At 35.9% G+C, this 21,581-nt stretch overlaps 2 protein-coding genes across 2 annotated transcripts; one reads left to right on the forward strand and one right to left on the reverse strand.

The window, feature by feature from the left end:
• Positions 1-968: 968 nt before the first annotated feature.
• LOC133179718 (uncharacterized) lies at positions 969-1,754 on the forward strand. The gene has a single exon (XM_061314411.1). It carries the CDS (start codon positions 969-971, stop codon positions 1,752-1,754), a length of 786 nt encoding a protein of 261 aa, XP_061170395.1.
• A 17,842-nt stretch (positions 1,755-19,596) lies between these two features.
• LOC133179719 (uncharacterized) lies at positions 19,597-20,712 on the reverse strand. The gene has a single exon (XM_061314412.1). It carries the CDS (start codon positions 20,710-20,712, stop codon positions 19,597-19,599), a length of 1,116 nt encoding a protein of 371 aa, XP_061170396.1.
• Positions 20,713-21,581: the final 869 nt, after the last annotated feature.

Raw genomic sequence — 21,581 nt, forward strand, 5'->3', positions numbered from 1 at the left:
TAAGTTGAGCTTTGGGTATCAGTGTTGAGTATTAGTATATTACCTGATCAAAAGCACAGTCAACGTACATTTCAGGTGTTACATGTAGGTGTATTTATTCTGGTTAGTCCGTCATTCAAAGTCTGTCGGTAGAGTGTATATATTTAGAGAGTGTTTGGTTGATACACAAATTGACCTAGATAGTATTACACTGTCGGTTCTACATGTAATCGTGTCTTTTCTGAAGCCTTTGCCTGTGTTTACCTGAGATCTAGATCAATCGCGAATCGCGTTCAGTGGTTTGTATATAATTATGTGTATTTTATAAGTTAGAATTAGACAGTAGTAGTTATTGTAGTGTACATATATAGTAGAATATTATTTTGACTGGTTTTTTTCTTTATATAATACACTTTGAAACCATTAGTTTGTGCAGAGTATTCAAGTTTGTATAGTGCTATTAATAAATTTAAATTTCCAGTCTAGACGAGTGCTATCGCGAAGATCGTCACGCTTGAGCAGACACACCTTTGATCACTGTGTAGAATTATCTGCCCTTAGTTTATTGCAATTGACGATTTATCTTTCATAGAACACTTTATTACAGGAATACTAAATTGTGAATACTGTATTTTGCATTTGACCAAGGTTGAAAGTATTTATCCTTAATTTATTTATTTTCAGCTACAGACTTAGAAGTTAGTGTGTTTTCAATTTAAATTGAATTATTTTTTTCAGAATTTAATTTTAAATTTATTTCAGCATTTATTAATTTAATTTTTTTTTCAGCCTTTAATCTAGATTTTTTTTCAGCATTGATTATCATGTGTTAAATTTATTTGCAAGAAGAAACCTGACAACTGATTTGTAAAAAAGCTTTAATTATTTACAGTTCTTGAGTTAGATTCTTAATTAGTTTTACACAAGTTGATATACTATTAGAGCTTAGTTACAATAGTACTTAGTGATTAGAGATCTTAAGCAAAATCATGGCATCAGATCAAAGCGTTCATTTGAAGAAGGGTGAAGACAGTGCACTTAATCAACAGCAAATCCAACGTATGATCGATTACTTGTCTGAGCACACAGAATATAAGATCTTGACAAATGATGAGTACCAGCTATTGAGGACACCTTTGGACCAAAGCACACCCGCCGCGGAGGATGGAGCTAGGCCAAAAGTTCGCAAACCATCAACAGTCAAATTTGAACCTCAGGAACACATTCAACCATCACATTCGGATACATGCTCAGGATTTGTGTTTGATTCATCAACTGTTCGTCCTCGGTTTTCTGTATTTTCTGGAGAGAAAAAAAATGAGACAGCATTTGTTGTTTGGAAAAATGATGTGCAGTGTGCTCTCAGGGATGGTGCTTGTGCAACTCACATAATCTTTCAAGCAATAAGATCCTCCTTAAAGGATAAAGCTAGGAGTCTACTGCTTACATTTCCCACAGACGCAACTCCTCAGCAGATATTATCCAAACTGGATGGAGTCTATGGTAACATCTACCCCAGTGAGAAGCTGATTCAGCAATTCTATGCTTCTAAACAGGAGGAAGGAGAAACTGTAGTGGACTTTGGCATGAGATTGCAGAGCATCTTACAGCGATGCATTGAGAGGAAGGCTATCAGTAATGATGTGAATGAGATGCTGAGAACAATATTATGGTCTGGGTTTAGTGATAACAATCTCCGGAATGCGAGCCGCTACAAGTATGACACCATCAATGACTTTGAAACACTGAGAAAGGAATTACATAGCTTGACATGAAGTTATCAGCACCATCATCATCATTAAATGACAAGAAGAAACCTCAAGTATCCAAAATTGGAGACAAAGATTCTTCTATGGACCTGATCCTTAGAAAATTAGAGGATATGGACAAAAGAATAGGAGACATGGAGCGAGAAGTCCAAAAATCAAAGTCAAAGGATTATTTGCCTTCCAGAACGGAACCAACTTATACAGGGAATTACAATTATTCAGGAAACCCTGGAAGTTATGGGAGAAGTCGAGGATCATCATGTCCAAACAGAGGAGGATATAGAGGAAACCGAGGATCCACATACCAAAACAGAAGTGGATATGGTGGATACCGTGGTAGAAATTTCAATTTAAACCAATAGAAGCCACTAATGAGGGACAAATTGGCGGCTTTATGGAGGAACCTTGTCCCACTGAAATCAACTCACAAATTTTATGCATTAGATGTGGACAACATGGACACCTAGACACAAATTGCCATGTTAGACTAGACCATTCAAGACGTCAACATGATTTTATTCCACGAAAGACTAGGAAACACTTATCGAGACAAAATACAACACTTGTCGGGTCATCTAATGAGATAGAAGTGCAGATACAAGGTGTGCTGACACAGGCACTCATCGATACTGGATCTGCTGTGTCGACTATAAGTCGCAAATTTTATGATACCCATCTACAGGATATTCCACTGCAGCCAGTTGATTGCTTACTTACTCTTGAGTGTGCTGATGGGACAGAATTGCCATATCATGGCGTAATATCATGTGAACTACGAGTTGAAGGCATTTCTGAGGCACCAGCGACAATTGAGTGTTTGTTTCTCATAGTGAATGAGACTACTTACCATGAGTCAGTACCAGTTCTTATTGGGACCAACATCCTTTCTGTACTTTTTATGGAAACAAAACAGAAATTTGGTGTCAGATTTCTACAGAAGGCATAATTACATACTCCATGGTACCTTGACTTTCGATGTATGACCCTGCGTGAGCGTGAGTTATCCAGACGTTCATACGTGCTAGCACTGGTGAAGTCAGCTTAGGAGAGACCTGGGACTATACAACCCAACAGCAGTGTGGTCATCCAGGGATACCTGCATGATGAGTTACCTTACCATCCTGTGTATGGTATGCTGTCACCAACTGTCAACTCTCGTATTCCAGCTGATCTGGATATAGAGCCCAATGTCATCACCTACGATACTGCAAGGAATTTTCCAGTACCAGTGCACATCAACAATGTTACTACAAACAAAGTGACAGTCTACCCTCATGCGTTACTGTGTGAAGTGCAACAAGTCAGTGTCCAAAATTTTCCAAGGAACAACTCATCAGAAACATCAGATGTATTGGAGCAAATTGACCTGCCTCGAGATGAACTCTCTCAGGAGCAGCTAGAGAAAATTGAAGAATTGCTCAATGACTATGATTCCTTATTCTCAAAAGGAGACACTAACATTGGATACTGCCCTTTTGTGGAACACAGAATTGAGCTTGATGATGAAACGCCTTTTAAGCAACGTTTCCGTCGCATTCCACCATCTATGATTGATGAAGTGAGAGGGCACATAGAGCAACAATTAGCTGCCGGAATTATTAGGAGATCGCACTCATCATTCTCATCAAACGTCGTCCTAGTACGAAAGAAAAATGGACAACTGAGGATCTGCATAGACTATCGCCATCTTAACAGCAAGACTAAGAAGGATAACTATGCTCTTCCTCGTATCGATGAGATATTGGACTCGCTTGCTGGAAATACTTTGTTTTCTCTCCTAGATATGAAGTCAGGATATTACCAGATCCCTATAGCAGAAGAACACAAGGAGAGAACTGCTTTCACTGTCGGTCCCTTGGGTTTCTTTGAACATAATCGAATGGCAATGGGAGTAGTTAATGCTCCAGCAACGTAAGAGTGACTAATGGAGGAGTGTTTAGGGGATCTTCATCATCACATCTGTTTTATTTACCTGGATGATGCTATTGTGTTTTCAGGAGATAATTTTGATGAACATCTAGACAGATTGAGGATGGTATTCCAAAGACTGAAGGATTGTGGGATCAAATTATCACCAAAGAAATGTTCTTTGGTTAAGAGAAGAATAAAATATGTGGGCCATATTGTATCTACTAAGGGAATAGAACCTGATGATGATAAAGTTCAGAAGATTAAAGAGTGGCCTACACCCACAAAACCAGAGGAGGTTAGGAAGTTTTTTTTAGGTTTTTGGGGGTATTATCGAAAATTTATCAAAGACTTTTCAAAAATAGCCAGACCCCTCTTAAATCTTATACCATCAACCACCAAGTCAAAAACAACAATGAAGAAGAAAACTAGGATTCCTGAGTGGCATTGGGAGCAAGATCAGGAAGAAGCTTTCCAGATGCTGAAACAGTGTTTGTCATCCCCACCCATCCTTTCTTATCCTAATTTTGACCTACCATTTGAAATTCATACGGATGCCAGTTCAGTTGGTTTAGGGGCCATTCTCTATCAAAAACAGGAAGGAATCAACCATGTAATTACCTATGCTAGTAGAAGATTAAGTAAATCAGAACGCAACTATCCGGAACATAAATTGGAATTTTTGGCGCTGAAATGGTCAGTTACGGAAGAATTTCAGGACTATCTATTTGGCAAGAAATTTACAGTAATAACAGACAACATCCGTTAACATATGTACTTTCAACAGCAAAACTGGACACGACTGGACATCGATGGGTGGCAGCATTGGCAGCATTTGACTTTAATATTCTCTACAGACCAGGACGTAACAACTCAGACGCTGATGCACTCTCAAGATTACCTGCTGTAGAACCTAAGGATTACCTGCCAATCTCACAAGACTGTATAAGGACTATAGCAAGCATCCATGTTCAGCCTCAAGAACCTTACATAGAAAGCTTAAGTTTCAACTATGAAACTCTTCAGCCCTTGATGTCAGTACAGTGCCAGCATATTCATCATATTGATATTGAGAAAGCACAACATCAGGATCCTATCATAAGAGACTGGATATACTATGTGGAGCAGAAGAGATTTCCTAGGAAACATGAGTTCCCACCAACACAAGAATCAACAATATTCAGAAAGAACTTTGACAAATTCAAGATCATCGACAATAAGCTGTACCGAGAAACAACACTGGATTCCGAGACACATCAACAACTTGTTATACCACCTGACTTAGTCAACGAAGTTTTGAAGTATTCCCAAACAACATTGGTCATCCAGGGAGAGATAAGACAACATCATTTATTAGAGAGAGATTTTTCTGGCCTGGTATGACATATCATATCGAGGAATGGATTAAAGGTTGTAAAAAATGCCTGTTAAGAAAATTGCCAAACCACTGACAGAGCTCCTTTAGTCAACATACAAACTTCAGAATTAGTCTGTTTGGATTATCTGACATTAGAAACTTCAAAAGGCGGATATCAACATATTTTAGTAATCACTGATCACTTTACGAAATATGCCGTTGCCGTACCTACAAGAAATCAAACTGCCAAAACAACTGCCGAAGCTTTTTATAACAACTTTGTTCTTCATTATGGCCTTCCAAAACGACTACACTCAGACGCGGGGGTGTTAAGGAAGCATATAGAATTTGGGGAGCTAAAAATCCGCGAAAATGTTGCACTGTGACGTCACAATGAGAACTCCGCTGCAGTCTGCATACACAGTTATACATATGTTTTCACTGACATTTATAAACTAATGCATGATTCTCTTTTTTCATGGCTGTAATTATTCCAATGTATCAAATACTTAGCAATAAAAACCTTTTTCTGGGAATTTATTAATTATGCATCATGTTTTTCTCGATGAAAGGAAACACGTTATTGTTTTTCGCGCATGCCCAATTGGTGATCGGCTTCAGTCGAAAGCTTGATCGCGGAGAGCATGGTCAGGATTTTTTTTGAACAGGTGCTCGGGACAAGAAGGCATAGTTTATGTCATCGGAATGGTGAGAGGATTAATTTCAGGTATGTATATTAAAAGTGATACTGTTGACTTTATTCTTTTTGTTTTTTATGCTGTTTGTTTCGTTATTTAAGTGTTAAAAGCAATGTTGTACGTGGGAGCACGTGTACTACTACTAGGTAAAACATGCATTCTATCAAGTCTGTCTAAATGAGTTTGTCCTACGGACCACACGTGTACATACATCGTCAGATTATTTTCAGTTTTGAGAGAAATTCGATGCAGAAGTAGTTTATGGCATAACTTTGGCTAAAAGCTAGTATGTTCAAATGTTGATTTGTTTACCCTCGATGAGCAAATTTTTTTCGGTTTGGTTCTCTATGATGTAAATATTTTCATTTAGCAAATTCTGGTTCAGAATATGCTTAGGTCAACGAGTACTAGACCAGATGGGCTACTTCCTCCAATTTCGACTAGCTTTGTCCAGTAAAGCACTAGACCTGACCTAACATGCAAAAAAATACATCTTTCCCCACACCTGTATTGAGCATGTTGAGATAGATTGTTCAACAAGTCACTGCCAGTTGAATTAACATGCAGGTTTATAATATTGCAGCATTGGGTTGGGCACGCTTCCCTTCTTGATTATCTCAACACCCCTTCAGGTAATCTCAGAGAGATTCTGAGAGACTAAAAATTTTATCTGACCTCTCTACGAATTTCAGACTAGTGTCACACAAGCTTGCTCGGACTTCGACCACTTGTTTTTAAGTCCCTATCACTATCAAACTTTTGTTTCTTATCGTAAAAGGTTTAAATCCAACAAAATATAAAGGTTTTGATTTTTCGTAGCAATGTCCTATTCGGTTAAACATTAAACACTGAGAAGTTCCAGTGAAGGTCATAAATAGTCCATTTCAAAATATTTCGTACTATGATTTATATAGAAAACAGTGTCTGAAAGAACAGAACTTTAAATTTACAGTTGCAAATGTTTTCTTTTATATAACACTATTAAAAGCAATGCGTATCTATGTCTGTATAAATATGGGTTCCTCACGTCATAAATGTCTGACGTAATTTCTCAGTGACGTCATAAAGGGTCAACACGCAAGCAATGGATCACACACTTACTGTTGAGTTTGAAAAATAAAACATTCACACATTAAAGATTGTAATCAGGCAACTGTAAAATATAATAAGTCACAAATGTAAATTTATATAAGTAATAAGGTATCATTTTAAAACATCTATCGGGGTATAAATACAGGTTGTTACGAGATCAAATTTACCATAATTTACCATAATAGATGTAATATATCCCGATTAGATATTTAAAATGATACCTTATTTCTTAATTAAAAATTCATTGTCAGAAAACAAAAACAGCATGATTTAGTGTTGCCAGGATTTAATCCAACATTCATTCTACACATACAGTTGAGATTTAATTTATTTTACATTGCTGATTAAACAAGAAAAGTGAATAATTTCAAGTACCAATATTTTTCTCTATTTTGAGGTGAATTAGAGAATCGATTATGTAATAAAAAAGTCCCTGATGGAAGATTGTTGATTACATTTTTGTTAAGAAAATATAAGATGAAAAGCAAAATACACGTCAAGTGGAATTCATTGAATTCGTGTATAATACCCAAAATAAGGCTGCAGTTTTTTTTAATTTCTTGGTTTATGGAATTTTTTTTTAAAAATTAGGGTCAGTCGGAGAAATAAAAATAAAATGAAGCTTTTGCATTTTGATGACAGAAATGAAGGTACAAGCACACTACCCAAGAAAGCAAAAATATTACAAAATTGTATTAAGAGTATTTCTTTCACTCGCTTCTTTTTTCATGATACCATACAGTTTTTGTAGTGTACAAGAATGATATATGCATTCACAGCATTTGTTACCTGTTTACACAACATTTGTAAAAAAAAAATTGAATAAAAAATTTACTTAATTTTCAGGAACAAATTTAACCTAAAAATTTTGGGAGAGTACACTTATCTCTTCAAGGAAATGACTAACTACCTCTATTTTTTTTAACACTTTAAAAACTATATATATACATATGTTGTTTAATATTAAATTCAAATTTAGGTAGAAAAGGGTCAACAGGCAGCATATCAAACAGATGAACTTATTTAGTTTTTATTCATTAATGAATATTTACATTCCCAAATATTTTTCTTTATTAATAAGATTCTTTGCATAGAAGAAGACGGTTCAGTTTCTCATGAACTACCAAGGATGAGCATGAATATCTCAATTGTTACATCATAATATCGTATGTGATGTCAAAACTATAGTGCAAACTGTTTTGCTTAAAAAATGACAGTTGAATGACATGACTGTGGATTCTCGTCAGAAAAATAATGTAAATATAAGAAATGAATTTAATTTTTGAAAATTCATGAGGTGCATGAACTACAACGCTTCATGCCGGCATATTTATCATGAAGCACAAACACGCTTCATGAAATATGTCGGCGTGAAGCATCGTAGTTCATGTCCTCATAAATCTTCAAAAATTAAATTCATTTCTTAATTGAAACTTTATAAAGAAAATTATTTTCATAGTGTATATATTTTTTCTGAACAATTTTATTTCCTTAAATATACTGAAGTATAGCAATAATAAGATTTAATATACAATTAAAACAGAATTTAAAAAAACAACAACATTTTCTTCATTATTTAAATTGAGAAGATGAAAAAAAGATGAATGATGGGGAATTTAGTAGGGCTGTCAATGTTACCCAAAATAACCGAAAACCACAGTCCAAGTTGTTCGGTTTGGTTTCGGTTTCATTTTTCCAGATTTCGGTACGGGTCTGATTTATATATTAGAATCTGCAAGAGTGGTTATGTTGTAGATAATAGTCGGCCTATTTCCCTAAACACAGGCGTCAAGGGATTTACATGTTTGAGACTTGTTTTGAAAGTGAATTTAATGTAACCAAAAAAGATTAATCAATTTTTTATCCATGAAATTAAGGTCTAAAATAGGTGTAAATAATCAAAACAGAAAAATCCGAAATCGAATCAAAAATTTTCAGAACCGAACTGACCCGAAAAATATTTTAACTGTGACAGCCCTAGAATTTAGGCATTACTAATCCAACCCTGAATGTAAACGTTAACATTCTGTAATGCAGAGATGTTCAGATAAGTTCACTACCAACCATCATGATAGGCATTAGCTATTATATCGGCAGACTTAAATAAAAGAAACTGTGGCCGAATTGTTCAGTGAGTGCAGGATCACTGCAATTAATGAGTTGACATGCAAAATTTGTGACAAAATCAATTTTCAAAAAGAAGGAATGTTCAACATCTAAACTGTAACTTTAAGACTCGTATCTGTTTCTAACTGTAATAAACCCCCCAGTGCTGCAAGAGTTCTTCTGCATGCATAGTGTCTTGTGAGTTTGGATGACTTTGTTTCAATTCTCTTTGTTTTTTACTTATTTGGGTTTGAATTTTAGCCAAAGCAGATTCGTAGTCCTTTAAGAATGATTTGTCTTGCCGGATCAGTCGTCTATACCTCAATAACTTGTCAACATCTTCAGTTTTTCCGAGAAGACGCACAATTATATCTTCAGTGCGGAGTTTTTTTGCTGTGGGGGAAAAAAGTAAAAAAAAAAAAATTATATATCACTCCTAACACATTGTATGAATCTCTGATGCATCATTAAGCCCTTTTTTGGCTACTAAAGGTATGTAACATATATTTCAAATAAGCAAAACTGATGCAACTAAGTACTATTAATTTCATATCTGTAGAAGTCCTTAAAATTAAAAAAAAAAGTAAATGCAGTGATTGGGAAGGCTATGAAAGTCAATGTGACAGGGGCTCCACCTGTCTAGTCATGTCAATATTTTTACTGCGCCATTTTTAAAATTAATGGACCATTAATATATTCTAAGGGGCCTTTTTTAAAATAATGAAACCAATAAATAAATAGGATATATGCAACAACACACTTTTTTATTTACTATATCTAATCCTTCACGTATAATGTGGAATCAACATTGTTCGCAGAGGACTAATGTTCATTGATTTCGTGGGTCACCCTTACCCTAGAATTTACACCCCCATGAACAATTTTTTTGTAAACATTGATTCATTGATTCTTTTGCATAAATGAATAACCCATGAAATTGAGTTTCCACAAACTAAAATAAATTTTGCTTGCCCACAAACAATGACTAGACTTGCAAATTTTGAAAATTGAATATGTGCTTGAGTGGCTTATTTACTTAATGCACTATTTTCACTTCAGTGTGACTATGCCATTCCCAATCACTGTAAATGAATAAGAATTCAGGGATGCAACAGGTCTCATTGAGTAGAAAGTTTTTTTTAGCTCACCTGAGCCGAAGGCTCAAGTGAGCTTTTCTGATCGAAATTTGTCCGTTGTCTGTGGTCGTCGTTGTTGTCGTAAATTTTTCACATTTTCATCCTCTTCTCCAGAACTACTGGGCCAATTTCAATCAAACTTGGCACAAAGTATCCTTGGGTGAAAGGGATTCAAGTTTGTTCAAATGAAGGGCTACGCCCTCCTCCAAGGGGAGATAATTACGAAATAGCAAAAAATTAACGGCATTATTGAAAAATTTTCTTCTCAAGAACCAGTGGGCCAGGAAAGATGAAACTCATGTGGAATTTTTGTCAGGTAGTGTAGATTCAAGTTTGTTCAAATCATGACCCCCAGGGGTAGGGTGGGGCCACAATGGACGATCAAAGTTTTACATAGGAATATATAGGAAAAATCTTCAAAAATCTTCTTCTCAAGAACAGCAAAGCTATGATTGGTCATATTTATATGGAAGTATCCTCAGGTGGTGTAGATTCAAGTTTGTTCAAATCATGACCCCCGGGGGTAGGGTGGGGCCACAATGAAAGTTCAGACTTGTAGAGAAAAAAGTCACAGTCAAAAAATCATGTAAGCATCCTTATTTAATGTAGATTTAATTTTGTTCAAATCACCCCCCCCCCCACTCCCTTTTAGGGGTAGGTTGGGACCACTTATGCATATAAGCTTTTCAATACAAAACTGATTTTTCCTCTTTTCCTAGCCACAGTGCTCAGGTGAGCGATGTGGCCCCTGGGCCTCTTGTTAAAAATAGTAATACATAAACTCATAGAGTACCTGTTGAACATTGTTCATTGTCCTGTTCAGATGTATCAAAAAGTTTTCTTTTGCACCTTTTCCGATGAACAGCTGCTACAAACATTAAATATGAAGTAATATTAATATTTCAGATCAATTGTTTATAATAAATCAAGAATATTCTTGCTATGAATTATCTATTTACTTAAATCAAGAACAGTAATGGTATGAATTATCCAATGATAAACGAATCCGAATGGCTGATCAACAAAAACTGTTCAAACTTCTGAATTTTATCACATAATTCACAAAATCTATCAAAACATGGGACTAATTACCGTTTGTAGATACTCTGCTGCTGTGAAGTTGAGAAACTCCAACACTGTGATCAGTATTAGACTTTGAAGGTGGGAACACGTGGAATCCTGCTAAATTCTTGGTTCCAGCTATTTTAGACCCTGAAAATACATATGAAATATGTAAGATTGTCAGTTAAAAAGAACACAACAATGTTATTTAAATAATAATTAAACCTCGTAGCACAGAATATATTGTTATTACCATTTTCAGATATCCTGCCAAATTGAAGAGCAGTGGGTTCAATGTGTCTGACATTAAAGCCAGGTAAACTGTCAACTGTTGCTGAAAGCATGGAGCTACCTTTGGTGGACCCTAGAAGTATACGTAAGGCATGTAGACATTCCAACTAAATAATGCATTAATTTTATATTAAATATTAAGACAATAGAAATTATCATAGCACAAAGTATATTGTATTTGCCATTGAGGTATTTAAACTTGTCCATTAAAAAAAAAAGATAAAAATTTGAATTTAAATGTTTAAATGATTTAACTTATCAAAGTAAAATATAAGTATTTATTATTTTTACTATTTCCAGGTGCCATGCTTAAATGAAACTCAGAAGATTCAGTTTCCTGTCTGACATGAGTGCTAGGAGGATGTAAACTATCAACTCCTGCTGAGGTCATGGTGCCAGCTGTGGTGGACCCTGAAAGTACATGTGAGGTATGTAAACTAGTCAAGTAAATAAGCAATAAATTTATGTAAAAATATTAAGACAATTGAACTTATAATAGCACAGTGTATATTGTATTTACCATTTTCAGGTGCCTTACTGAGATGAAGCTCAGAGGGTTGAGTGTCGTGTGCGACACTTAAGCTGGGAGGAGGTAAACCTTCAACTCCTGCTAAAGGGGTGGTGCCAACTATGGTGGAATTTAAAGTACAGGTGAGGTATTTAGACTCAACTATTGAAAAAAAAGGGCAAAAATTTGAATTTATATGCTTTAATTTATCAAAATACAAAATATATTATTTTTACCAATTTCAGGTACTATACGTAAATCAATTTCGGAGTATTCAGTTTCCTGTCTGACATGAGTGCTAGGAGGATGTAAACTATCAACTCCTGCTGAGGTCATGATGCCAGCTGTGGTGGACCCTGAAAGTACATGTGAGGTATGTAAACTAGTCAAGTAAATAAGCAATAAATTTATGTAAAAATATTAAGACAATTGAACTTATAATAGCACAGTGTATATTGTATTTACCATTTTCAGGTGCCTTACTGAGATGAAGCTCAGAGGGTTGAGTGTCGTGTGCGACACTTAAGCTGAGAGGAGGTAAACCTTCAACTCCTGCTAAAGAGGTGGTGCCAACTATCATGGACACTGAAAGTACATCTGAGGTATTTAGACTAGTCTTGTTGACTTTTTTGAAAAATCGCTTCAATTCAAAAATCTTAAGAAATCAATTCATTTTGTTTTTACCATTTGTAGGTACCCTGCTGAATTTATACAGAGAGGGCTCAGTGTCGTGAGCAACACTATAGCTAGGAGGAGGTAACCCTTCAACCCCTGCTGAGGTCATGGTTTTAGGTTTTGAGGACCCTGAAAGTAAATGCAAAATATTTGGACTTGGCAACAGAAATTGAACTTACATAAATTTGTAAATTCAAATGTGTAAATGGTTAAACATATCAAAGCAAAATATATGTATTTTTTTTACCATTTTCAGGAGCCCTGCTGAAACGAAGAACGGAGGGTTCAGTATTATTTTCAACACTTAAGCAAGGATGAGATAATCCCTCAACTCCTGTATAAGTCACTCTGCCAGTTATTGTGTACCATAGAATATCAGGTATGAAGACTTGTCAACTAAAGAATGCAAGAATTTTACTTCAAATATTAAGTCCATCAAAAATATCATGGCACAAGGTATATTGTATTTACCATTTCCAGGTGCCTCACTGGGATGCAAATCAGATGGTGCAGTGTGGTTTGTGACACTTAAGGTAGTAGGGGGTAACCCTTCAACTCCTGTTGAAGTGGTAGTGGAAAGTATGGTGGGCCCTGAAAGTACATGTGAGGTATGTAGACTTGTCAACTAAATAACAACAAATTTTAATGTTCAAATGATTAAACTTATCAAAGTACAATATACATATGTATTATTTTTACCATTATCAGGTGCCATGCTTAAATCAAACGCAGAGGGTTCAGATTCATATTGGACTTGAGTGGTAGATGGAGGTAACCCTCCTGCCGAGGTCATGTTACCAGTTTTTATGGTCCCTGAAAGTACATGTGAGGTATGTAGACTTGTCAACTAAAACATCATTTCAATTCAAAAATCTTAAGAATTCAATTAATTGTTGCACAATATCATTTTGTTTTTACCATTTGTAGGTACCCTGCTGAATTTATACAGAGAGGGCTCAGTGTCGTGAGCAACACTATAGCTAGGAGGAGGTAACCCTTCATCTCCTGCTGATGTCATGGTGCCAACTATGGTGGTCCCTGAAAATACATGCGAGGTATTTAGACTTGTCAACTAAATGGAAAAAAATGTTTAAATTGGGATACCATTTTAAAAATGCCCTTGTGACAACACTCTTTTGTTTGAGTGCTCAATTACTTTTCAGGAAAAGAGAGTTGTGATGCACATTGAAGGGGTTTTTCTTAATACAAAGCTCCGCCAGTCTATTTACAATCATTCAACTTGCTACCAAAATCATTTTCTTACAACAAAAACAAGCCACATACATTCTGCTGCAATACCTAAAGTAAGCTGACACAAGTGAGCAACATGAATAGACATCTAATGTTATTTAACAATTTCTTAATTATTTTTTACCATTTGTAGGTTTCTTGACATGGGTAAACACAGATCCTTCCTCATCCAGCGGTTCATCATGGTTACTCTCCATGCAAACACCAGGTTCATCTAAGATAGTTGTTCAAATTGTAACATTTTTATACATTTATAGTCAATATAAAATTGAATTTATTTAGATTTTAAAATAATTTAAGAAAAAATAGTATTTATGAAAAAAAAATTATCTCATTTTATCTCACCTGAGCCGAAGGCTCAAGTAAGCTTTTCTGAAATTTTGTCCACTGTCGTCATAACTTTTCACACTTTCACCTTCCCTAGAATCACTAACTCAATTTCAACCAAACTTGGCACGGTATTTTTGGGTGAAGGGGAGGCAAATTTGTTCAAATGAAGGGCCACATGACAACCTCTTCTGAAGGGAGATAATTAAGAAATTGGGTGGGGTTGTTTAAAAGTCTTCTCAAGAGCAATTGGGCCAGAATAGATAAAGCTTACATGAAAGCTTCCCTGACAAAGTGTAGATTCAAGTTTGTTCGAAGCTTACATGAAAGCTTCCCTGACAAAGTGTAGATTCAAGTTTGTTCAAATCATGACCCCCAAGGGAAGGGTGAGGCAACAATTGGCAGTCATAGTTTTACATACGAATACATACAAAAGACTATAATAAAAATCTTTTGACCAACAGCAAAGTTATGATTAGTCATATTGATATGGAAGCATCCCCAGGTATTGGAAATTCAAGTTTGTTCAAATCATGACCCTAAGGGGTAGGGAGAGGTCACAATAGGAGATAAAAGATTTAATGGAGGAATAAATAGGGAAAAAATTTGCCAATGAAAAACAGAAGGGCCTTAGTCACTCAAATGAGCATTGTGGCCAATGAGCCTCTAGTTTAATAATCTATTTAACAGAAAAAATTAAAAAAAACAATGTCTGAATCTTAATTACGTAAACTCTATTTTATTTTAATTACCATATAAAGGTTCCATACTAGAAAGATCATGCTCAGCAGTCATTGGCAGGTTTGAAGCTGTTTCATTTTTAGCAGCAGATCCTAGAAAAAGATATTTACAGTAAGTAACAGATACATAAATTATTAATTTTTAAAAAGAAGAAGATGAATTGTGGTGTAGATTTCTACCTGTTGGGGGATAACAGAATTCCATTCTGCCTGCTTTGTTGTAGACTTCGATGCGTCTCAGTGGAATCTTGATTTCACCCGCCTTGAATCTTTGTACCACTGTTTGCCAGATGCCCTTCACTCTCTGGTGTTCTTGTTTCAAGGAGGTTGAACGATAATGACTGGTAGGTTTATTGGAACATGGAGTTTCCAAAGGACCATCATGAAACTCCAAGCCACTACTGGTCTCTGTCCACCATTGCTGGTCAATAACGAAATCAGAAATCCTTTCCAAATGACTTTGAACAAGGGAGGATTTGGAATGAAGCCATTCATTAGGTATTAAACTATTCTTCGAAGGTGGTAACAACTTTCCTTGTTGACTGATGACTGATTCCTGGATGGCAAGTGCATCTTCTCTGCATTCATTTTGTTGCTGTGCATTGAATCTCATGACGGCATTGTCAATGACGTACTCTGCCTGTCGATTACTTGTGTTCTCAGATATTTGGCGTAGGTCCCCAAATCCCCTTTCTTCTTGTTCAGGAATGATCGATCGCAGACAGAACAGTCGATAAACATCAGATGCATGAGTAGTCAGGCTGTGGTAGTGAGCACCATAAAACTTCCTGGATGTCATTTTTTGTGGTGTTGCAATTATTGTCTTGCAGAGGACGGCAAAGATAAAGGTTTGGTTGTAGAGCCTAAGAATGTTTCGTTTTGTTCTTGCATGATCAGGGCTGTAACCAATTTTGATAATTTCCACCAGAGATGATACCAAATTGAAAATGTTTTCTTCAACTTTGTTTTCCAGCAGTTTGTTTGCAGTGAATTTAGCTAACTTGATTGCATATAGTCTAGCATCTGAGCCTTTGATTTGGTTTTTTTTTTCTGCAATGGTGGAATTGTAGAAATTTTCAAACTCCTTTCGAACTTCTTTATTTTCAATGTGATGTTGAAGTTCTGTAATCATGTTCTGAACGACGTTAGTAATGTCGTGAAGAGGCTCACAACCAAGTACCTCATAATCAGGAACTCCTAGATCTTGGGAAGTTTTCAGCAAGTCATCAGTCATGAGAGCTGGAGGTCTTTGTATTCCATGGAGGAGGCTGTTTAGTTTGTCTTGGAGCTCAGGTTTCTTAAGTTGATAAGTGTCGACATTCCTTGCTTCCAACTCCTCAACCAGCTCATCTTTGCTGAGGTTGGCAAAAGGATTTATGAGGCCATCTTTAAACTTCCTCCATAGAATACCCCTTGTTATCAGAAGCCTCCGATCTTCAAGAGATATGGGCTCTTTCCTGAAACAGCACTCGAGGTTTGTATGCTCTTTTGCATGAATTCCACAGATACACGGGTAATGGCCACCACGCTGCTGACCAGACTCGAACTGTCTAGCAGGCCCATCTCCACTGAAGACCCTGATCTTATTGGTCAGTACAATGCCTTGGCTGGTAACTGAGGTGATGCATTCTGGAAGGTCTGCTAATCTTGTTTGCGTGTATGAAAGCTGATCTGCGTCTGTGCTTGGAGATTGTCCAAGTAAATAAAGACGAGGCCTTTCCACCAGACTCTGAACAGTGCTTTTTTTTGTCCATTGTAAAGCTCTGAGTACTCGCTATCTGTAAGGTAAATAGCAGGGTCATAGATAAAAGACACCATATTACTTACATATGATCGGTTTAGAAGATCTGAATGGTCGTGCCGAAGTTTGACATGCCGAACCCTTTGTAACTGTTTTAGTTTCTTTCTGTTGCTTCCATTGTCTCGAGTTGTCTCACTTAGCTGTTTTAAAATGCCTTCTGCCTCATCTTCTTGCAAATTATCATAATAGTGCTCAGGATGTAATCGAAGTATCTTAAGATCTTCCTGGCGTTTCGTCTCTTCATCGAATATTTTCTTGAGTGGCATTTTTCTTCCATAAATTACAGTTTTTTTCTCTTCAAGTGATCCTTCTTTATTGATGGTATGGGTTTTAGATATCTTTGGTGTGACTTTTTCTCCCATGTAGATTTCTCCGCTGTCTATTTTCTGTTTCATCTCTCTTCTCAACTTTTTACTTGATCGGGGAGTAGGAACTGACACCCTTGTTCCAATTTTTTTCTTGATTCTACGAATTCTTCTCCTGTAGTCTTTGTTGTTGGGAGTTGCTTGAAATTTGGTGTTGAATTTCCTTATCTCTATACCATTTTCTTTTGCAAACTGTGCTACAACTTGACCTGCATTTAAAGGAAATTTTCCATTGATTCGCACATTGTACCTTCGTGCCTTCTCTGTCCAGTTTACAAGACTGCCTTCAGGAGTACTCTTGATGTCATTGAGAAACTCTTTTTTGTCAAAGGAATATCTTTCAAACCGTCCATGGTGTGGCTTAACTTTGACTTTTCCCACCTTTTCCTTTTCAGTTCTTGTTTCTTGTTCAGCTTTCGAGTCTTCTGTTGACATGTGTGTGACCATCAACCTCTCTCTGTCATGCTTCTTAAAAGATTTTCCACTTGCCAAGAAATGCTGGAGGTCCTGCGCTTCTAAAGTGGTAGTTATTAATTTCTTGGCTTCTCTGGTTACTGAGGTTTTTACTTTTTGTTTCTGGTGATTTTTTGTCATCTAGGGAATACCTTCTCTTAACTATATCCTTAAAGGACATGCCAAACTCTTCCGTAATGGTAGGATCCAGGGTGTTAATAATTTTCATTGCTGCTTGTTCTTTTGTTTTGGTATTAGTAGAAGCTGATACTGCAATTTTTTTCACAGATTCTATTATATCTTGATTTTCTTTCAAGGTAGAGCTGTGTAAGGATGATGCGTTTAAACACGTTGACTGGCAAGGGGCACAGTTTTGCAACTGGTGTTTACTTTTTTCAGAGAGTGGTAAGAAGTGCCATTTCTTTATTGAAAAGTACTCCAGGAATTTTCTTCTTTCATCAGTTTTATTTGCATTTTTCCAGTACTTGGATGACCTGAAATATTCCTGGATTCGCCCTATTGAATATTGAAAGTGGGCAGGATCAATTTGCATTTTTGGTATGTTTTTGACAAACTTTCTATAATTTTCAAGTCTTGTCGAGAGAGTGAAGTTATTAACATAAGCCGTAGGAATTGTGTCATCCTTGTTCTTGTGATCTTTTTCCCACCAGGCAATTGCAGCTTTGTCTTTTGATGAATGAGCAAGAAGGACTTTTACAAAATTGCAGAAGTTCATTGTTATCTGAAAAGTAACATTAATGTGAAATATAAAAGCCCTCACCTAAAATCTAGTGAAAAATTTTCTTTCAAATTCTATACGTTAGTTTGTGTCTTAAAATTTGATACTAATAAAAGCTGAACATGATTCCTAAAAGGAAGAGAGTTATCTTGGTCTGCCATATTAGTTTTCTCAAGACTGTCCTTTTCCAGCCCCTATATAAGCTGAAGCATTGCTCATGGTTCAATGTATTTTGCTTCAGGGATTCTACCTGAGCACACGTATTCAACATTGTCATTGTGATGTACTTGGGTGTGACAAAAATGATATATATATATATATATATATATATATATATATATATATATATATATATATATATATATATATATATATATATATATATATATATATATATATATATACTTAAATAAATGAAAACAGAATGCTACAGTCCAAATTAAATAAAATCTTTACTGTTAGCGCTTTCAGCCATGTTGGCTCTTCAGACAGTTATGAAAAGTTCAAAACGTTGCCAATAACGTTGCTAATGACGTCGTAAAAATCTTAGGTATTATGACGTCACAATGAAGTTTGTGGTAGCGGCTACATGAACTTTTTCAACGCAGTTAAAATACAATGTATAATTAAAGCATAGAAATAATATAAAATCTGTGAACACATAATCTATCATTTGCGATTTAGTTTTGGATTAAACAGTCTTATAAAATAGTCCTCTTTGGTTACACGGGCGCTTTCATCCGATGTCCACATTTTGTAGAACGGGAAAATCTTAAATTTTCCTTTACCACACTCAGCAAAATGTTCTGAACATGGGGTGCATCTGACAGTTTCGTCCCTTATATGTTGTTTGTGAACCCTAACTCGTGCGTTGAGTTGATTTGTCTGCCCTATATAATGTTCTCCACAGGTAGGGCATATTGCACAGTAAATCAAATTTGAAGATTTACAATTCATACTGGTATTTGGTTTTAAAATTTTCCCGTTTTTAAGTGTAATATGTTCGCCCTCCTGAATGAAATCACACGTTCCACATCGGGGGTCACCACACTTTTTGACGACTCTCTGGTTGCTAGAGGAAAATTTCGCTTTGGTTAAAATCCGCCTCAGGTTTGGTGCTTGTCTTCTGCTGTTAATTATTGACGATTTGTCCAGAAGATTTTTCATGTTTTCAGATTATTCTTATATTGGAAAAAATCGTTACGCTGAATTTAGAATATTGTGGTTACGTGGGTTATGAGTTATCACAAATGGGATGTTCTCTACGTCGTTTTCCTCTGGATGGCGACTTTTTCTTAATTTGGTTATTGGTATGTCTTTTGCCCGGTTGATTCCGTCCTCAATAAGGTTTATTGGATAGTTTTGTCGCCTCAGGTGTTGTTTTAATTCTTGGAGTCTTTTCAAGCGTAGAGTAGGCTCGGTCACAATGGCACAAATACGTCTGGCCATATTGTATGGAATGTTCCTTTTTGTATGTGACGGATGGCAGGAATAGGTCTGTAGAAATATCTTCTCCGTTTTTTATTATGAGTATATCTAGAAAAGGAAGTGAATCACGATTCATGTCATTTGTGAAATTAATTGAATCGTGTAATTCATTAATGACCGAATGGAATTTTCTAAGATCCTCTTCACTCCTTGTCCAAAAGATGAAGCGATCATCCAAGTACCTTTTCCAATTCTCTTTAATGTACTGCGTAAAGTCCAGATCAAAGGTTTCCGGTAAAATAGTGTAAAGTTTTTCTTCTAGAAATCCCATAACTAAACAAGCATATGTAGGGGCGACTTTGGTGCCCATGGCAGTACCTTTGATTTGTAGATAATTTTCGTCATCAAAAAGAAAATTATTATTCTCTAGTACAATTCTAAGTCCTTCTAAGATGAAGTTTGCGGGAAATCTATCGTCGATTTCTTCCGGATATTTATCCAACCAATATTTGATTGCCTCAATTCCTAAATCATGCGTAATATTAGTATATAAGCTGGTAACATCAAAACTAACAAGCAGTGTATCTCTTGGTACTGTTTGTGGAATATAATTAAGGAAATCCATATCATCACGAACATAACTGGTCACTTTGGTGCACAGTGGTTTTAAGATTATATCTAGCAGATTGCTTAATCTTTGTGTACTAGATGCAGGTCCTGCAATGATGGGCCTCAGTTTAAGATCATTTGGTCTAGGAAGTTTTATGTACGTAGAATTACATTTCTTGACATTTTTCTGGATTTCTTTACATTTGTGTATTTTGGGAAGACCATAAAAATGGCTAGTTTTAACTTCAAAGTTCGTAAGGTATTCAATTTCGTTTTTCGTGAGGTTACTTTGAAACTTCTTTGTGAGGTTTGTTATTTTAAGCATAGATTGCCGATCCTGATTTTGCTCTAGTTTCTTATAGAATTGATTATCCTGGAGTTGAGATAGGGACATTTCTTTATAGTGTTCTCTGTCCATAATTACTATAGCTCCTCCTTTATCGGCGCTTTTGATAACAATTGTTTGGTCTCTTTTAAGATTTTGCATTGCTTGATATTGATTATGAGGAATATTTGATGTTACCTTTTTATCCGCTATGTTGGAGTTTTATTGGAATGCCATAAGAAGCGAAAATTTAGCCGACACCTACGAGGAATGGAAAAACAGTGAAAATGTTATTTTTCCTAGAAAATTCCGAGTTAAGGAAATAACAACAGAACCTAGTGAAGAAACCAAAATCCGGATCAACTTGGCACTTCAAAGATTTGAAGCTGAAATTACACTGCTTCGTCTCCGAGTTCCGAAATACAAAAACAAGTATGAAAATACTGACGCCATTATGTTAGAGGAATTGAACAAAAGAAGTAGTGGCAACGTTTGTAAAAAACTGATGGAGTTATGGAATAACGATGTTACTCGGGAAGAGGAAAAATCCAAGAAGATACTGGAATCAAAATCTGCATGGTTGAAACAATATGAGATCAACTATGGGAAAGAACCAACAAAGCCTAAAAAGATTAAAAGAACACCAACATTAAGAAACAAACAAGAAAATAATAAGGGGAACAATAATCGACGTACTGAACATCGATCTACTACCAGAAACGGAGAAAGTAGCTCAAAACGTCTATCATATGCGGAAGTACTGAGAAGAGGAATACCACACCATGGACCCCAAAGTAATTCAAAGAAGTCTTCAGAACAATACCCTAGGTATGTTCAAAACAGAGAACGCGATCAACACAGAATTGATCGAAGGAGATTCACTGCAAAGGGAAGAACTGCACCCAATGAAGCAAACCATAAAAACTCTTGGAGAAACTCAACACAAGAGACATATCAAAATG

Source organism: Saccostrea echinata, unplaced genomic scaffold (genome assembly GCF_033153115.1).
Source record: "Saccostrea echinata isolate AGI-Se365-2 ecotype Australia unplaced genomic scaffold, CSIRO_AGI_Sech_v1 ptg000005l, whole genome shotgun sequence".
In the NCBI taxonomy this organism is placed as follows: Eukaryota; Metazoa; Mollusca; class Bivalvia; order Ostreida; family Ostreidae; genus Saccostrea; species Saccostrea echinata.